The sequence below is a fragment of the Aethalodelphis obliquidens genome, unplaced genomic scaffold (genome assembly GCF_003676395.1).
Source record: "Aethalodelphis obliquidens isolate GAN/ISIS:26980383/991018 unplaced genomic scaffold, ASM367639v1 scaffold14, whole genome shotgun sequence".
NCBI classification, from domain to species: domain Eukaryota; kingdom Metazoa; phylum Chordata; class Mammalia; order Artiodactyla; family Delphinidae; genus Aethalodelphis; species Aethalodelphis obliquidens.
Genome location: NW_020837958.1, coordinates 39,480,141 through 39,498,673, shown reverse-complemented (window position 1 = coordinate 39,498,673; position 18,533 = coordinate 39,480,141). Strand labels below are relative to the sequence as shown.

Genomic DNA, 18,533 nt, shown 5'->3' with positions numbered 1-18,533 from the left:
CTCCACTGCCCTGGGCTTGGAGTGGGTGTCAGGCTCTGCAAGATCTTGCACGACAGACTTGGACTTGTGTTGAGTCCAAGGGAAGATGTGGGATGCTTCTAAGAAGCGCACTGATTGTGAGCTTTGTGTGTTAGATTACTATGACTGCTGTAAAAAGGCAAGATTGAAGAGAAATGCCTGAGGGCAAGGAGATCACTGAGGTGGCCTCTATCTCCTCCACCAGGATTGAGCTCCACTCTGCTTCGGTTTGTGAAGGTATAAGGTCCCTTCTTCCAGTAAGTCTCAGATCCCCAGTCCAGGTTGGGTGACACACCCTCTGTATGTCGCCAGCCTTGGCACCAGGCAACTGGGCCTATCGGTGTGTACTCTTGGAGCATAGAGCCTGGATCCTACTCGCCCCTCTAAAGGCATTTAGGAGAGTATTTCATGACGGCAGTTGGTATAAATTCGCTCACTGGCCCACAAAGGTAGCCTGGCGCCCACGGGAACACATAATACACTTAACACGAGGGCTTCTATAACCGTCAGTGGAAGTCTCCGGCTGAGACCCGGAAGAGGCTGAAGTCATATGATCCGCCCCTCCCTTTCCTTGCATCACGTGTCTCACGGCCTGTCACGCAGCGTGTGCCTTCCCATTGGTTGGCTAAGATCACGTGGTAGGGGCGGGGCCGGAAGCCGGGGTTCCGGCGGCAGCCGCGACGGCTAAGCTCCTCTGGGAAGGGGTAGGCGCGGGGGCGGTGGTTACTTGCTGGATGCAGGCGCGGGTCATGTGACCGGAAGGGCTCCTGACGGACGCCGTCCCTCCTCGGCGCGGCCTGAGCGCCCGGCCCGACCCCCGCCATGGGGTGCTGCTACAGCAGCGAGAACGAGGACTCGGACCAGGTGCGGCCGCCGCGGGCGGGGCTCGGGAGTGAGGGCAGAGATCCTGGGGCATGGGGCCCAGAGAGAAGGCTGCAGAAGAGGGTCAGCAGGACTTCAGGGCTCACTGAGTACGGGGGCCCGGAGAGGACAGATTACAGAGGAGACGCCGGGCCGGGCTGCTACCCCTTTTGAAGCCTCATTTCTTTCTGCACAGCCCCTGTGTTGGGATGTGCAGGCAGCCGCGTGTCCCGCTCGCTCGCGCGCCTTCCATCTTTCCCTACCTTCAGACGTTTACAATTTAAAGGATCCTCAGCCTAGGTCTCGGGGAAGCACTTTCTTCCCAGCTTCCTTCTCTGTGTTTTGTATTAGCGGGCTTTGTGAATCCATTGTAAAGGTGGGTAAGCTGAGGCTCTGAGTTAGAGTGTCCCGATATGAATCAGGAATCTGTGTATACTCTGAATCCCTGGGGTTGAAGAAGGAAGGTCACTGCTGATCTGGGGTCGGAGAAGGCCTATGGAAGTTGGTGTCATTTGAGTTGATCAGTGAAGGTTTTAATAGACACAGTGAGGACATCAGGACCTGTGGGAAGTTGGAAAGCAACAAATCGGGTTTAGCTTTGGCTAGATTGGGGGGAAAAGAGAGGTGGCCTGGGGAGCTCAGTTTGGCCTGCCTCAGTGCAGTCCCTACCTGGGGCCTCAGGGTTCCTCTAGCTAGAAGGGTGTTTGTCCTGGGAATTTGGCTGTAGATCTGATCCTTTTGCAGAAAGGATTAGGCTGGGAAGGCCTGTACAGTTTTAAATTCTGTCTCTTCCTCTTGGTGTATTCTAACTTCCTGCCACACTTAAATCCTTGCCCTGCCTGCCTGACCTCCTTTGAGGAGGGGAAGACCTTTTCAAGGATGAAGTCTCAAGTTGTTGGCCACTTGCCTTTTTGGTTACCTCTAAGCCTGGATTGTATATTTCAACACATATAGAGACAAAAACTGTAGAAAGGTTTCAGCAAGTAGCTCACAGTCCAGTGGAGTAGATGGTCACAGAAACGGATTATATCACTGGTAAATGGGAAGTAGGTCTTTCCCCAGTGACTCATGTTAATCTATTTTGGGTCAAGGACTTAAGCTGGGGAAAATGTCACTTGTATGAGAGGGATGGGTGGCCCCTGGGCCTCATTAAGCCTCCAAATGCCCAGTGAACATATACATATGTCTGTGCCTTATGTTAGGCATGCCATACAGCCAGTACTTCACACTTCACTCCAGCCTGTTAGAAATAGGAGGCAATATCCCTGCCTACTGGGAAAGCTATGGTTTAATGGGAAATTGTCCCTTAAACCATAATATGGACTCTTGCAGGGAATGAGTCAAGGGTTAACTCTTTATGAGAAAGGATACCAGCTTCTAGCTGGAATTGCGGTTTTCTTGAATCTCCACCTTCCCCTTGATGGGCTTTCATTTCTGTTTTTAACCCCCAGAGATGGTGCTTGATCAGTCCTGGGTGATTTGAGGCCTCACGTGGAGAAGGTCTGCTTACTACCTGGTCTACAAGCCAAAACCATTCACTGTCCCCTCTTTCGGGTCTTGGGCAGGCCCCTCTCACACTCTCATATTGGACCCTTTGTTATAATAATAAAGAGAAATGTATAACATGTTACAGTTTTCAAAGACCTTTTACAGTTATCCCACTTGATTCTTGCCAAAACATCTGTCATATAGGTACCAGTTATGTCTATTTAAATGTGAAGAAAAACTTCAGAGAGGCTAAGTGATTTAGCCAAGGTTACAGAGCTGAGAAGTGCCACAGGCAAGGTATTTTGATGACAAGTCATGTCTTTATCCGTTGGGCAGACTTGTGTCTTCTAGCTGTGCCCACAGACCAGGTGGCTAGTGATAGGCCACATACATGTCTGTGCTACAGTAGGCAGTGAAGCTCTGACTCCCAGGTTGACGTTGACTCCAGGACAAACGTTGGTGTGAAAACCTCCCCCATGCTCCAGTCACCCTTTTGGGGATGGGGTGATGTTATTTGTCCACTCTAATTGTGGTAGCATGGCCTCTTCCAGGAGTCTAGGTCTCAGGAAAACAACCTTGTTCTTGGAGAACCCCTTATCCTGCAGGAGGATCTGTCTGAATTGGGGCTGGGGAAAAGATGGACATATAAGAAGAAGCAAACTCCGGCTTCATTATGGAGCTGGCTTTCCTTAGAGATAGTTTAATCTTTGGCAAACATCTTGTTTTTAGTACTTAGCTTGTGTTTTAGGGGGTCGGGGTGTCTAGGAGTTGGGAGCTGATGAGGCAGAAGCCCATAGCTTCTGTCTCATGCTCTTGGGAACTGGGGACATGGGCAACCTAGGCTTGAGACAGAAGAGTAATGTCAAAAGGCTGGCCCTGCCTAGGGCAGGGCAAGCAGGGTAGGAGGAAGTATCCTCTGTAAGGAGAGTTGTGGAGTTGTGGGCAGGGGAGCTGGGAGCCTGCAAGTGTGAAAGTCTGGTAGGAACTGAGATAGGCCTGAAACGGAACACTAAGGAGTCCAGTGGTCTGGCACTGAGGGCTGGTGAGTCCGCTTTAGCCAGGATGCACCCTTGTCTCTGGTTTTGTCCTGGGTACCCTTGTTCTTTATGCTTTGGATAGATACCCAGCATATCCACTTATCCAGTTTGTAGCTGACACAAAGCCAGCAGGGATTTGCAGCTGATGGGCTCAAGGCAGGGTTGTATTCAGAAAGATTGCAGTAGATAAGAACAAGGGGCTAAAACGAGGAGAAATAACACATAGAATTATACAGGACCAGGGAGACTTGGTTTGGTCCCAGGTCAGTTCTGGGGGTTGTAGTGATTAGCATAGGCTAGCAGAAACAGGGCTGCTGAAACTAATGAAACCACATTCACAGAGGTGTGGTGGCTTGGCAAGGGAGGGAACAACTCCAACTTTTCAGGTAAGGATACACCGGGAGCACCAAGTTTGGTTCTGGGAGTCCCACACAAAGAGAGCATCGGAAGAGAGGAGAGTGATCACCTGAGAGTAGAAGGGACCTGCCCTCAAGAAGGGACACTTGGGGACTTCCCTAGTGGTCCAGTGGGTACGACTCTGCACTTCCAATGCAGGGGGTCTGGGTTTGATCCCTGGTCAGGGAACTAGATCCCGCATGCATGCCGCAACTAAGAGTTTGCATGCCACAACTAAGGAGTCCGCATGCCGCAAGTGAGACTTGGTGCAGCCAAAATAAATAAATAAATGTTTAAAAAATTAAAAAAAATAAAATAAAAGAAGGGACACTTGGGAATTTCCCTGGTGGTCCATTGGCTAAGGCTCCATGCTCCAAATGCATGGGGCCCAAGTTCGATCCCTGGTTAGGGAACTAGATGCCCACATGCCGCGGCTAAAGATCCTGCACGCTGCAACTAAGACCCAGTGCAGCCAAATAAATAAATAATTTTTTAAAAAAAGGGCTTCCCTGGTGGCGCAGTGGTTAAGAATCCGCCTGGCAATGCAGGGGACACGGGCTTGAGCCCTGGTCTGGGAAGATCCCACATGCCGCAGAGCAACTAAGCCCGTGTGCTACAACTACTGAGCCTGCACTCTAGAGCCCACGCGCCTAGAGCCCATTCTCAGTAACAGGAGAAGCCATGGTAATGAGAAGCCCATGCACCACAACGAAGAGTAGCCCCCACTCGCCACAACTAGAGAAAGCCCATGCGCAGCAATGAAGCTCCAACGCAGCCAAAGATAAAATAAATAAATTTATTTAAAAAAAGAGAAAAGAAAAAGAAGGGACACTCGGACTGTGGGGCCCAGAGTTTGCAGCTGGAACTCCTGTCCTGAGATAATATGAGGAATGGCCATTGAGAGGTTGGACTTGCTTTTCCTTGGGGCCCAGGGCCTTGTCTGGCCTCACAGGGCCTCTCCATCCTGGGAGCAGACAGCCTTGCTGGGGAGGATCTGGTCTGGGGGATTAGGAGGGCCATTCTTGGGCTCCTGACTTGTATTAGTTTCTCCTCTACACCCCACTGTTTTGGTATTTTCCGTTTTGGTATTTTCCACCTCCTCTGTCTTCCAGTCTCCAATATCCTTTCTCTGCTGGGGGCTGGACCATTTTCTTTTTTCTTTTTTTTAAAATTTATTTATTTATTTTTGGCTGTGTTGGGTCTTCGTTGCTGTGTGCGGGCTTCTCATTGCAGTGGCTTCTCTTGTTGCAGAGCACAGGCTCTAGGCATGCGGGATTCAGTAGTTGTGGCACGGGGGCTCAGTAGTTGTGGCTCACAGGCTCTAGAGCGCAGGCTCAGTAGTTGTGGTGCACGGGCTTAGTTTCTCCGCGGCATGTGGGATCTTCCCGGACCAGGGCTCGAACCTGTGTCCTCTGCATTAGCAGGTGGATTCTTAACCACTGCACCACCAGGGAAGCCCTGGATCATTTTCTGAAGCTGCAGGGCTGTTACTAAATACCTGCTTTGTGCCTCTGCCCGTCTTTTCAGGGCCTCTAAGACTGCTTGGTTCCACTTTAATTCATCCTAGACCACCAGCTTAGCTTAGCTTAGCTTCCAAGGGCAGGCAGGATCTGAGTCTTAGAGCCGACATTCCGTACAGTTGGGCACTTGGGATATTCCTAATAAAAATATTTTTGGTGCTTAAAGGTCAGAGCTGGGCTGAGAAGAGAGCCTAATAAAGGTGGGTTGGACTAAGGGCCTCAGGGCTGATGTCTACCCCCATGGCCTCTCCTAGGACCGAGAGGAGCGGAAGCTGCTGCTGGACCCTAGCAGCCCACCCACCAAAGCCCTCAATGGAGCCGAGCCCAACTATCACAGCCTGCCTTCCGCTCGCACCGATGAGCAGGCACTGCTCTCCTCCATCCTCGCCAAGACAGCCAGGTGGGCATCACAGGACCGGGCCTGGGGCAGACCTCCTTCATCCATATTAAAGACTGGGATGGAGAGCCAGGCCCAGGACGTGGGGGATGGGATAAGATCAGTGGGAAGAGGTGCCTCTGGGCCCAGCCCTGCTCCCGTGGGCAGGCAGGGACACTGGTGTCAGATAGCCCTGGAGTTGGCACCTGGCAGTGAGTCTTGTTTGTCCATCTCGGAAGCACCTGTTATGTCCTCTCTGCCTCTTCTCCCCAAAGCAACATCATCGACGTGTCTGCTGCAGACTCCCAGGGCATGGAGCAGCACGAGTACATGGACCGGGCGAGGCAGTACAGGTGAGCCTCTGGCCGGCTGGGATCCCTCAGGCTGCTTGGGCCCCTCCCTTCCCCTCCCTCTGATCCAGCTTTGGAGCCTGGGCCCCAGTCCGGGCTTCTCCTTTGGGTGTGGCCTGGGGGGTGGCCCCAAGTCACTTGGGTGCCTCAGTAGATGGTCCTGTTGAGCCAGTTTGCCCCATGACACTCAAGGGTATGGAGACTAAAGGAGGTCGGCCTGGAGTGGGTTTGTGGTGAGCTGAGGCTCCTGTCACCTACTTCTCTGGTCTGAGGAAGTGAAGCTTGCCTGGGCTGGCTGGGCCGACTGTGGCCTGACTGCCTGTCCCCCCTCCTCCCCCTCGGCCAGCACCCGCCTGGCTGTGCTGAGCAGCAGCCTGACCCATTGGAAGAAGCTGCCGCCGCTGCCGTCCCTCACCAGCCAGCCTCACCAAGTGCTGGCCAGCGAGCCTGTCCCGTTCGCCGACTTGCAGCAGGTGAGCCACCCCTCGCCCCGCCCCTGCCTGGGTGGCAGCGAGGCACAGGGTTCGCCCCTCCACCTCAGAGGAGGTAGGGAAGTGGAGTTAGGGAGCCTGGTAGCCTGTGGGCCCTGCTCACTCCCACCTCACTCTTACTTTTCTTCTTCTCCCCATCCCCTCTCTTAAACCTTCATTCTTTTGCTACCCTTTGTTCTTCCCTTCTGTCTTTCCCATCCCTGCCTTTCTCTTTGGCTCCCTGTCCCCCATCATTCCCTCTCTGGCCACCCATCCCCTCCGCCTGCTTCCGGATCTCCCTTCTCACCTGTCTCTCTGTTCCTCTCTCCCGGTCCCTCTGTCCCAGGTCTCCAGGATAGCTGCTTATGCCTACAGTGCACTTTCTCAGATCCGTGTGGACGCAAAAGAGGAGCTGGTTGTACAGTTTGGGATTCCATGAAGAGAGGGGTCCCTGGACAGCTCTTCTTCTCCTCTCTTCACTCCGTCTCCACCCTGCCTCCCCTGGCCCCCAGCCTCACTGTGGCTTATACAGTATCCTAACCTGCTACTAATCACAGAAGAAAGTGGAGGAGGAGGAGAAGAGTGAGGCGAGAAGCCTGAGCAAGTGAGGATGGAACAGGGGAGGGTAGAACCATTTGGGACTGGCCTTCAAAGCCCTGGCCACGGGTGGGGTGGGGGTCACAGGGACAGGGCCTGGTAGGTCTTCACTGTCACTGGGAAGGTGCAGGTGCCAGTGTGAGGGTGATCACTAGGGGGCCTCTTAGGACCCCCTGCCTACCCTTTCTTGGCCTCACTTCTGTCCCCCTCTCCCTGACTTGGTGCTCACATGCACCTCACGAGGGCTTGTGACCAGGGTCTGGATGAGCTTGAATTTGAATGAATTGAGTTTGTATTTCTAGCACCCTGGGTTTTTACATGTTTGGTTTTTTTTGTTTTGGTTTGGTTTGTCACCCTCGATAAAGGAAGTGTATCCATCTGTGTGCTGGTTCCAGCCCCTCTGTCCTGCCCACCCCACTACTACTTACTTCTGGCTACTCAAGTCTGTGAGCAGCGAGGTGGAGGATGGGGAGGGGGCATCTTCTAGGGGCACTAAAAGGAATCAAGGAGATAAGGCTTCAGGGTTCCCAGGTCTTAGCTGAGACTTGGCCTGCACTAACCTCAGATATGATAAGACTCAGCTTGTCCCTCCTCCAGTGATGGGAACACTGTCAAAGCTGAACTTGAATCTGAGGCAGCTCTCACTGTTGTGGGTATTGCCTCAGGCTCAGTGGAATTACCAAGAAGCCTGGTGAGGGAGTGGATGTATGCAGGGAGACCAACAGCACCTGGTACAGAGTCAGCAGACACATAGTTTCAAGCAGAAGATTCTTTTTATCAAGTGAAATCTTAAGTAGAATCGTGATATGTAAACACGACAGTGGAACTACTCTCATCTGATTGATTGAAGTGAGGGGTTCAGAGGTCACAGCCCATCTTATTGGCCTCCTGTCATGGAAGCCTCTGAGGCATCTCCACAGAACCTTGGTGCTCTGCGAAGCAACTCTAACCTCAGGATATCTGACCTAAAGAGTGAAAAGGGGCCCAGACAGGTTAGATAAGTTTCCCAAGGCCATGCAATCAGCCCAGGTCTCCTGCGTCCCAAGCCAGCAGGCCTCTCCTTCCACTTCCTCCTTGCTCCAGTGAAGTAAGACCAGAGCTACAGGCGCTTGCCTGAGTTGGGGGGCATCTTTACATGGTATAAGAGACTTCTGCTGAACAGCTCAAATCATTTATTGTCAAACCAAGCTGAGCATCCCCAGGCCTTCAGGACTGCTGGGGTCCCTGGAACCTCACAGTGCATTGTGCTTGATCCAGACCTTCTGGGGTTTGATGTTCATGCGTTTCCACACTTCAGCTGTTGAACGGTCTGCCTTGGTGACCCCACTGAAGTCGAACGTGGTGATACGGGGCAGAGTGCACAGCACATATTGCCTGTGGGGAAGACTTGGGCTGGGGGTCAGGCCCCCTTCTAGAACCCCTTTCCCCCTCCACCAGTCGCTCCTATCTCCTCTGACTGCAAGGAATGGAGGGACTTGAGTAGAGTGTGGGGGAGACTGAATTTATCCTGACTGACATCAAGAAATGCCTAAAGCCCTCTACTCCCTTCCCTGGTCCAAGCATAGCAGAAGGATGGTGTTAGGTTTCTAACCCTAACGCTCCTCCTTTCCCTCATGGGAGCCCAGCGGAGCCCACCTCCAGGCAGGGCACTTACCTATACCCCTTCTCTTCCTCTATGGGGTTCCCATGGAGTGTCAGGCTGCGGAGCCGAGGGAGGACAGCCAGCTTGTTCACCTCTCCAAGGCGCTGGATGCTGTTGCCATGGAGATAGAGCACACTCAAGTTGAAGAAAGTTGTCAGGACCTGTTGGGGAAGGAAACCGGAAGCTAGACTGGACAGAGCCGTGTATCTGTGCTCAGGACTGACTTGTGGGCAGAGAAGGAAGAGTTTGGGGAATGATTTGTCACCCCCAGAGCCGTACTAGATTGATTCCAACCTACTTTTATTTGCCTTTGAAGGGGTACAGGGGCACCACACTGACAGAGCACTGTGATCCGAGGGGCAGAAGGTATGGGCCTGGGTCCTATCACTGCCACTGACTTGCCAGGTGCCTGGGCTCTCCTGCTTCTCCTTGAGCCTTAGCTGTCCCTTCACTGAAGACCATTCCAGCTTTGGTGTTCTAAGATTCTTATCACAACAGGGGACAGGGGACAGCATCATGCTAGGTACATAAGAGCTTTTAAAATAGTAGTTAAATTGAGATCAGTGCACCTGGGGAACAGTTTACAAGTCATACTCTAACTCCTTTCCCCTCTAGCACAGATCCTGGATGAAAAGGGGCCAGTTTTGTTTGTTTCTTAAAATTTAGCCTGAGTTCATGGAAAGTAACTGCTGTACTTTTAGTACCTACCTCTGCAAAAGAACTTGGCACAAAGCACAGTAGGTGCCCAATAATAAGCTACGATTTTACTTCAGCCTCCTATGTGAAGGCTTGCTATGTGCCGGTTGCTTTTCATTTGTTCTCATTTAATCCTCACAAAATGTTTATAATGCTGGCATATTATCCCCATTTTTCAGACAGCAAGGCTGAGGTTTTGAAAGGTTAGGAGCTTGCCCAAGGTCACAAAGTCTGAGGCAGATCTAGTATTTGAACCTATATCTATTTGAGCCCACAGCCATGTGCTTTGCAGGGCACCATGCTGCCTCACTACTTCCTTGATAATATGTGGGAGGTGGAGAGGCTGGGGACTGGACAAGGTGGCTTCAGGTCCACCCTCTGGACTCACAGGGTCAATGGAAGTCAGGTCGTTGAAGGACAGGTCAATCCAGGCCAGGTTCTCTGGATGCTCCAGAAGCTGTGAAACCACATGGTTGAAGTCTCTGAGGTCATTGAGGACGTTGTTGTTCAGCCACAGGGACTGAGATATAGACTTCCCTGACTTTGCGTGCCTGAGTGGTCGTAGCCCTGTCCGTGGCTTCTCGTTTAACAGATCTGTGGGGACAGAGTGAACTTTGGGTATGTCATCTTTGCTTTTCTGGCTCGGGGTGGGGGGTGGCAAAGGAACAGAACTGGGAGAATTTGTAGCTAGAGGAGCTGGCAGGGCCAGAATCCCATGCTTGTGTCCAGTGCGACTGTATGCACTGCTCCCCAGGCCCCAGCAGTCAGAGTGAGCTTGGATTAAGGGTCAAAGACTTCACATCCCAAACTCTTGGTTTGGATCACGTGCTCCTCTCAGGTCTATTGTATCATTGGGTCCTCTGTATACCACCCCTGTATGGGAGTTGGAGGGAGGCGGATTTTATAGATGAGGAAACCAAGAAGCAGAGGTGTTGGACTTGAGCCAAGATGCTGAAGCACAAAATCCAGAATTATCCACTGGTAGAGCCTATAGAATTCACTTCAGTGTCACACACTCTTGATGTCCTCTCCCTCTTCCATTAGTATTGAGTATCTGCTGTGTGCCACATACTGGATATACAATGGTGAACAAAATGAGAGATGAGCTCTGTATGAATAATAGAGCAGGGGTGAAGCAGATGTTTATGCCTTGGAGGAGCTCAGATGGGAAAGATGAAAACAAACGGTGAATATACTATAATAAATGCTATTTAAATTGTGGAAGCACGGAAAAGGGTCTCCTAACCCAGTTTGGGAGCTTAGGGAAGTTTCCCAGGGAAGGTGAAGCCTGAGCTGGATATCTCAGTGGGTTAGGAGACGTTAACCAGGCAAAGAAGGGTGGAAAAGGTGAGAAGAGCATGAGCAAAGTTACAGAGGTATGGAATAGCATGGGCACGCACACACGTACTACACAAGGGGGCAAGGAGGGAAAAGGAGACACGGAGTCTTGAAAACCAGGCTGAGCATCTTAGACTTTATCCTGTAGAAGATGGGAAGCCACTGTAGGGTTGAAAGCAAAGGAGATGATACAGCTCTCTCAATTCAGAAAGATCACTGAAGGTTTAGTGTGGAGCATGGATTGTAGGGAGTGGGTGGGACTGGAAGACCAATTTGGCTCTTTCAGTCATTTAAGCAAGGATGAGGGACATACAAACAGCATGACTTGATGGTTGACTAGATGCAAGGGTAGAATAATATTCAAGGGTGTTGGGACTTCCCTGGCGGTCCAGTGGTTAAGACTCTGCACTTCCAACACAGGGGATGCAGGTTCAATTCCTGGTCTGGGAACTAAGATCCCACATGCTGTGTGGCGCGGTTAAAAAAAAAAAAATATTCAAGGGTATTGCCCAATGTTCTTGATGACTGGTGAGATGCCAGTCCTATGAACTGATACAGGATTAAGAAAAGGAGAAGAGGGACTTCCCTGGTGGTCCAGTGGTAAAGAATCTGCCTTCCAGTGCAGGGACGTGCATTTGATCCCTGGTCGGGGAACTAAGATCCCACATGCCGCAGGGCAACTAAGCCTGCGCACCACAACTACTGAGCCTGCGTGTCTCAACTAGAGAACCCGCGTGCCGCAAACTACAGAGCCCGCACACCACAACTAAAGAGAGGAAAAACCCACACGCCACAACTAGAGAGGAGCCCACACGCTGCAGCAAAGAGCCGCGTGTGCCGCAACGAAAAGATCCCACATGCTGCAATGAAGATCCCGCGTGCCACAACTAAGACCCCACGCAGCCAGAAAAATAAATAAATCAATCAAAAAAAAAAGAAAAAAGAAAAGTTGGGAAGGTGATGAGTTCAGGCTTGGCCTTGGCATATCTGAGGTTCCTATAGTACTAGAAAGAGGAGAAGCCGAGTAAGCAGTTGGATATGAAGGAGACATAGACTTGAGAATCATTAGCATAGAGTGTATACAAGTTAGAGAAATAGATAAGATTCTTCAAGCAGAACGAGGGTGGGGGGAGGGGCATCCATTAAAGAAGTTAAGAACCAGGGCAGGGAGAACCAGGAGGCTCACAGTCTCAGTGGCAGAGTCAGAACCATACACCAGCTCTGGCTGAGGTGACTAGATGCTTCCTGTTGCCTCTATGCCTTTAGTTACTTGTCTAAAGCTGCCTCTCAGAAAGGAAGTAGTACTTTCTGAACTGGTCCACTTGTCTTCACCCTCTCCTCAGCTCTTACTAGACACACTTCTCTTTCACCCCCACCCAGCTTGAACTTTTTCTCCTCAGCTGCAGGTCAGGCAGCATCCACCAGGTGGCTCTCTGTCTTGGTCCGGGAGTGAGTGGACCCACAGTTGGGGCCTGAGGGTGGGGGGGAGGTGGCAGGAGGGTCATGAAGCGGAGTACCCCAGCTCGTGAATAAACCCTAATCCTGACCCCCAGCCTCACATCGCCTGACTGCAAACCCTGAAATGAAAAGAGAGATGAGTAAAAGTTAAGATCAAAATAAGCCCACCTACGGACTAGCCTCCAGTCTGGTGAGGCAGCAGCTTGGGGAATGCCAGCAAGCATGGGCTGATCCCCAGCTCAGGGGGAGCCACTGGGGATGGCATTGCCTAGAACTTGAGGCTGCCTGGGATTGCTGTTATCATGGGTGGAGGAGGGTGTCCACGCTGCTCTCCGCAGACTCCATCAGAGCACTGCATTGCCTGAGGATCTGTCAAAGCTGCCCTGTTCAGAGTAGGCCAAGGCGGGTCTGGAAATTGGACCACAGATATCAACACTCAGAGAACTAGGGGTTGTCTAGCCCCAGGAAGATCTGGGGAAGACATAATTCTGTCTTCATATCTATGAAGGGTTGCCATGCAGCTTTTCCCACGTGTCCACAGAGAACACGTGTTTGATGTGAAGAACTTTCTTGTGTCATTCCTCACCCTGTAATGGAAGGGCTGGTAGGTGTGTGGTATGGGACTCCCTTAACTGGGTTTGTGAGCAGTTAGAGCACTATGGGTTGGAGGTAGTAGACTGGATGCCTTCTAAAGTCACTGCCATTTCAGATTCTATGATCCATATATTGATTAATTCAGGAAATAGTGTACCAGGTACCCCAAAACTCTACCCTGTCCTCTAACCCCAATTTTAAGTAAGTGTGCCAAATGCCCTGGGGAACCTGAGGGGACTGGCCTTTTGGGGCTTAGATGTGCCTCTCCTTCTCCCTTCCCCACTCAGCAAGGAGCATATGCCTGGCATACGTGTACAGACCTAAACACACATATATAGAAGGCTTAATAATAGTGGGTGCTCAAGATTTAACTGTTAAATGAAAGACAGGGCATCTGTGCAGATTATGTTTTGTGCTGTGCAGTTATCCTTGGTCATAGTAACTTGTCTCTCCCCTCCTTCTGAGGACACCATAGAGGGCTAAGCCACACTCCCCACTCAGATCTAGGAATTCTCAGGGTAGGTAGGAGCCATACTTCTCTCCTTCCTCTGTCACCTCAGCTATCTTGTACATAGCCATTATTGCAGCTAAAACCCTGTGAAACATGGACTACATCAATCAGAAGTGACGCTGTGCATAATAAAGGAGGATCACGGCAAGTGGGTGTGTGCTATGAGAGAACAAATGGGAGTTACTGTTGTAGCTGACGGCAACCCAAGTAGTAAGTACCCTAAACCCAAACCCAAGTAGTATCCAGTACCCTTGATAACTATTCATGTGCTTCCTGAACTTAAAGGTGGCCGCTGCTTGCCTAAGAGAGTCGACCAAAGCCAGATAATGGCTCTAGGTTATGTTGATGCCAACTTGTGTTCTGTGAAGGCAGACGTACTGATGTGTTTATGAGAGCAGATAACAAAGACAGCAGAACTTCCCTGGGAAGAAGCACATTCTCTTGAGAATATGATCTTGATGAGAGCCTCCCTCTGTCCCCTCCTGAAAGGTACTAGCTGCCCATTTACACACACACTGAATGATAAAACAGGAATGAGCGTGGGCAGTGCTGGGACCTGTAATAAGTGTGGGTGATAATGGAATAAATTTGGATATGACTGAAATGAATATAAAATTTGTCAATAAATATTTAGACTGGAAACATGCCAGTTTGTTAATAACAAGACCTTACATGTTTTACCAGTGATCAGAACAGGCTTGTGTCCTCAGAGTGGGTTCTGCCTGTTGGCTGGACTCTGTAGCAGCCTGTGTTTTCCTTTCATTAGTCTCTTCTCTCCAGGTAAAAAGTGGAGAATATACTATTGGCTGATAGACTGGCTCTCCTGTTTTCTTCCACCTGACTGTCTTGCTGTAGCCTGGCTTCTTTTGAAGATCATCAGTTACCCTGAAAGCCCCCTGGGTCCTTTCAGATTTGCTGGTAATTTTTTAAAAGGCCAAACGCTTCCACTCCCACCTTCCTACCCACTACTCTCCCCAAAATAGCAGCAACAAATATCCCATATGCTTATGCAAAGAATCTCTTTAGGCTTTTAAGTAGAAGACTGGCTTCTCCCTAGGGACCACACCCATCCTGCTGCCATGGTGAGTGGAATGCTGTGCTCTGGGGGCTGACCTTGGGTCACGTGGATGTTTCGGAAGGAGTAGTCCACAGGGGGCTCTTGCACCGAAGTGTTCGTATAGTCCTGTTTGTTCATAACTCAAGCCATCATTTGTCAGGTGGAAGCATGGGCCCTGGGAATCCGGGTTCAGCCTGGGAGGACAGAGAAGGACTGGTGTTTGGCCCTCAGGTTTCCTCATAGCTCTCCACCCCTGCTATATACCCTCCACTACTCCAGGTTTGCATGGCTGCATTTCTACTTTAAGATAACAATCATGATTCCTTGCATTTGTAGGGCACTTCCTACTTCTCTGAGCACCTTCACATCCCTTAGAGTTCATTGATAGTTATAATACCCATTTCTACTTTCCAAAGAAACTGAGGCCCCAGGGTGAGAGCACTTGCCCAAAGTTAAGCCAGTGAGTCAGCTGTGGACTACAATCCTAGTCTTCTGAATCTTACTCTGAGTCCTTTTCTGCTACTCCATAGTAGTTGCCATGAAGGCTGTCTTTATAGCTACCCTCTGGTGACATCAACTGGGCTATTCTATTGCTTAACAAACCCCTGAGGGCCTGCACTGGATCTGGTGTCTGACAGCCCTTTGCAGTCTGACCCATATGGGGATCTGCTACCTTCTCTGCTCACCTTGTCTGTCGGCCCCATCATCTTTTCATCGGAAGACCCTACTTTCAGCTACGTCCTGAATGTAGTCATACATATATAAACATACATACATATAAGACCAGAGTCTGCCTCACTCTCACTCACCTGTCACTGATGCCTGAAACTCCACCATTAGGGATTCATTCCTTTGGGTTCAGGGATTGTTCCCTGTTAAAATGGAAATACCCCTTGAGAGGGGTGAACACAGTGTTATCAGTCATTTACAATGTGGTGTGAATTGTCTTATCAGATCCTTTCCAATTTATTAGCTCAAATAAAGCTGAGAATTTTTCGACTGGGCAGAGCCATGAGAACACCACTCACCTGTGAAGAGGAGAGCTGACACAAACAAAAGACAAATAGACTGACAAATACATGTCCCAGTCAACCTCCCCTTCTCACTTCATCCACTACTGTCACCTCCTTTGCATTTACTACTTTACTTGCTTTCCAAAAGGATTTGAGGTATTTTATGGTAATAACACACTCATAAAACAGGATGATTTGTAGAACAGAGCTGTCCAACAAATATAATGAACATCACAAATGCAAGCCATGTGTATATATTTTTTCCACATATGTAATCTAAAATTTTCTAGTAGAAAAGTCAAAAGAAACAGGTGAGGTTATGTTTAATAATATATTTTATTTAACCTAATATATCCAAAATATCATTCAACATATAATTGATATTAAAATTTGAGATACTTTACACTTACAGCACATCCCAACTGGGACAAGCTACCTGTCAAGTGCTTAATAGCCACTTGTGACTAGAGGCTACCATACTGGACAGTACAGATATAGAAAATGAAAACATGGAAGAGAAAGATTAGAAGCCAGAATAAAGGAAGAGAGAGAGATGAACCAGGGAATTAGGAAACTATGCCTCTATTTATCCCTGAAATTCCTGGCAAGTAAAGCAAAAGTGGAAACCTTAGTATATGTGGTTCTCATCATTCAATTCAAAGAAACAATTTGTATCCAGAGACTATGAAATTCACAAATGTTCTTAAAATGGAATTCCTCTTAAAAAACCATGGACCTGAGAGCTTATAATTCAGCTTAAGCTTAACACAGTCTAGGTAAATTCCTTTTTTGGTGACTTAACATATGAAGGATAGAGTTTAACAGGTTTAGAGGAATGGAAAGTGAATGTCTTCCTCTCAAAAAGCAGCAGTCTCAACTGAGCTTTGGGTAAGTGATGGCTTGAGTCACTTCACAGATGAATTCTCTGTCAAGTGTGAGACTGGCCTGATGGGCATGGGTTGTTGATTGGGGAGACCTGAATCTTTGGATATCAAATCTACAGACACAACAAAGAACACATTATTCTTTTGTAGAAATAGAGGAAGCTGGCTTGCTTCTCACCTAGATGCGTCCCACTTGAGAACCCACAAGAAGTTTGATGCCTCTGAGCAAGACTGGATACTTTTCTCAAGTTGGGACCCCAGAGTTCAGCACTACAGGACATGGATTTTAGCTTAAAACATTTAAGGGCGGATTTTTACCATTAATCTTGACCATCAGAGAACCTCAGTGCAGTTCCAAAGGACTTCTGATTTTGTGTAGCACCAGCTCCTGAAGCATTTTTCTGGATGAGTTAGTATTAAAAATAGAGCCCTGGGGCTTCCCTGGTGGCGCAGTGGTTAAGAATCTGCCTGCTGATGCAGGGGACACGGGTTTGAGCCCTAGTCCGGGAAGATCCCCCATGCCGCGGAGCAACTAAGCCCATGTGCCACAACTACTGAGCCTGCACTCTAGAGCCCACAAGCCACAACTACTGAGCCTATGTGCCACAACTACTGAAGCCTGCGCGCCTAGAGCCTGTGCTCCGCGACAAGAGAAGCCTCCACAATGAGAAGCCCGTGCACTGCAACAAAGAGTAGCCCCTGCTTGATGCAACTAAAGAAAGCCCGAGTGCAGCAACGAAGACCCAATGCAGCCATAAATAAATACATAAATAAATTTATTTATTTATTAAAGATAAAATGGAGCCCCAAGTAGTTCGACAAATTTGCCCGTTGGAAAGGGTTATTAGTCTTCTCCATTTAAACACCAGCCCAGGCTGTGAGCTAGTGTTGTGTCTTATTCATCATCTAACACAGAACCTGGCTTACAGCAGGCACTCAGGAAATGCTTGTGGGAGGAATGAATGAGAAACTGCCAAATACAAGGATTTCTGTTTTGGGGGTGTTGATGCTAAGCTGCACTTTCTAACAATTGGCTCCGAGGTTCAGCTATTTCAGTCCACACCTCATTCACAGTAAGATATTTAATTCAATTCTTCAAACATTTGTTCAGCGCCTGCTGCCCTATGCTTGACCAGAAGGAATGAAGCCAAGATACAAATAATAGAACCCTGTCTGTAAAGAGCACAGGAAATCCTGCTGGGTTGCTATTGATTGTGGCAAACCAGCCTGCATCCAGTTCTAAGAAACAGCTGCCTACTTAGTGAATACTCTCATGTTTCAGTACTCAGCTCTAGCATACCCTCTTTGATGAAGACTTTCTTTCCAGATAAAATTGATCATTGTGCCCTGTATCAGATTGATTCCCTTGATGAACTCTATCATGGTCTCCCCTGTATCCATCTCTTTTGCCCTCTTTGTAGTTCCATCCACTCTGATGCTGGGTTCAGCCATGCGACTTGCTTTGGCCAACAGGATGTTGGTAAACATGAAGCAAATAGAAGCTTAAAGAGAGGACTTGCCCTGTGCTCTTTGCCAGTGCCAAGAGAACATGGTTAGCCTGCTGGAGGGATATGAGAAACGTGTAGGTGAGATACGTGAAAAAGAAAGCCAGTGATCCCAGGTGAGGCCATCCTAGACTAGCCTATAGCCAGCCTACCCGAAGGCAAGATCACGAGAGTCACCCAACCCACATGTGACTGCAAACACATGAATGAGCCCTGCCAAGACCAGAAGAAACACATGGCTGACTCGGAGGCTTGGAAGCAATAGTAAGTGTTCATTGTTTTAAGCCACCATGTTTTTGGATGGTTTGTTATACAACAATAACTAATTGATATATGCCCCCACTGTACTTTGAATAAAATTTCATCACAGCCTGTTTCCTTATCTGTAAAATGGAGACAAACCCTGTCTTGAGAGCTGTTGTATGTCCTGTAGCAGGTGTTCAATAAATTGAACCAGTTGTACTCTCTGTACTCATTTCTTTATAACCTACTTCCTGTTCCCTCCCTGTAAGCTTGAGGACAGGGAAAGAAGTCAGACTTCTTTCTCTCTTCCCACCATTACCCTGCACCAAGCCTGGGTATTCACTAAAGCCTTGATGGATAAATGGAGAAATGAAAGAAATGAAGGAATAAATGAATGATATCTTCAAGGTGTCACATAGTGAACCTGACTGCTGGGGAGAACTGACGAGCCTTGAGGTTGCCTTACTCGCTCCAGTGGC

General features: G+C 49.2%; 2 protein-coding genes across 3 annotated transcripts in view; one reads left to right on the top strand and one right to left on the bottom strand.

The window, feature by feature from the left end:
• TOMT (transmembrane O-methyltransferase) overlaps nt 1-18,533 on the bottom strand; it is a 28,302-nt gene that overhangs the window by 4,459 nt on the left and 5,310 nt on the right. The window contains 5 exon segments of the mRNA XM_027115621.1: nt 7,362-7,381; nt 8,774-8,916; nt 9,840-10,045; nt 14,466-14,603; nt 15,219-15,301. Coding sequence (XP_026971422.1) covers nt 7,362-7,381; nt 8,774-8,916; nt 9,840-10,045; nt 14,466-14,547 — 451 coding nt within the window. The 5' untranslated portion in view covers nt 14,548-14,603; nt 15,219-15,301.
• Nucleotides 684-16,548, top strand: LAMTOR1 (late endosomal/lysosomal adaptor, MAPK and MTOR activator 1). 2 transcript variants are annotated; one of them, XM_027115619.1, is made up of 5 exons: nt 684-882; nt 5,575-5,720; nt 5,972-6,049; nt 6,393-6,519; nt 6,863-7,494. In XM_027115619.1, the coding sequence occupies exons 1-5, from the start codon at nt 841-843 to the stop codon at nt 6,953-6,955; spliced, it is 486 nt and encodes a 161-aa protein (XP_026971420.1). In that variant the 5' UTR covers nt 684-840; the 3' UTR covers nt 6,956-7,494. The 2 variants fall into 2 exon arrangements, with proteins under 2 accessions (XP_026971420.1, XP_026971421.1); XM_027115620.1 differs by lacking the exon at nt 6,863-7,494 and adding an exon at nt 16,457-16,548 and having other exon boundaries at nt 713-882.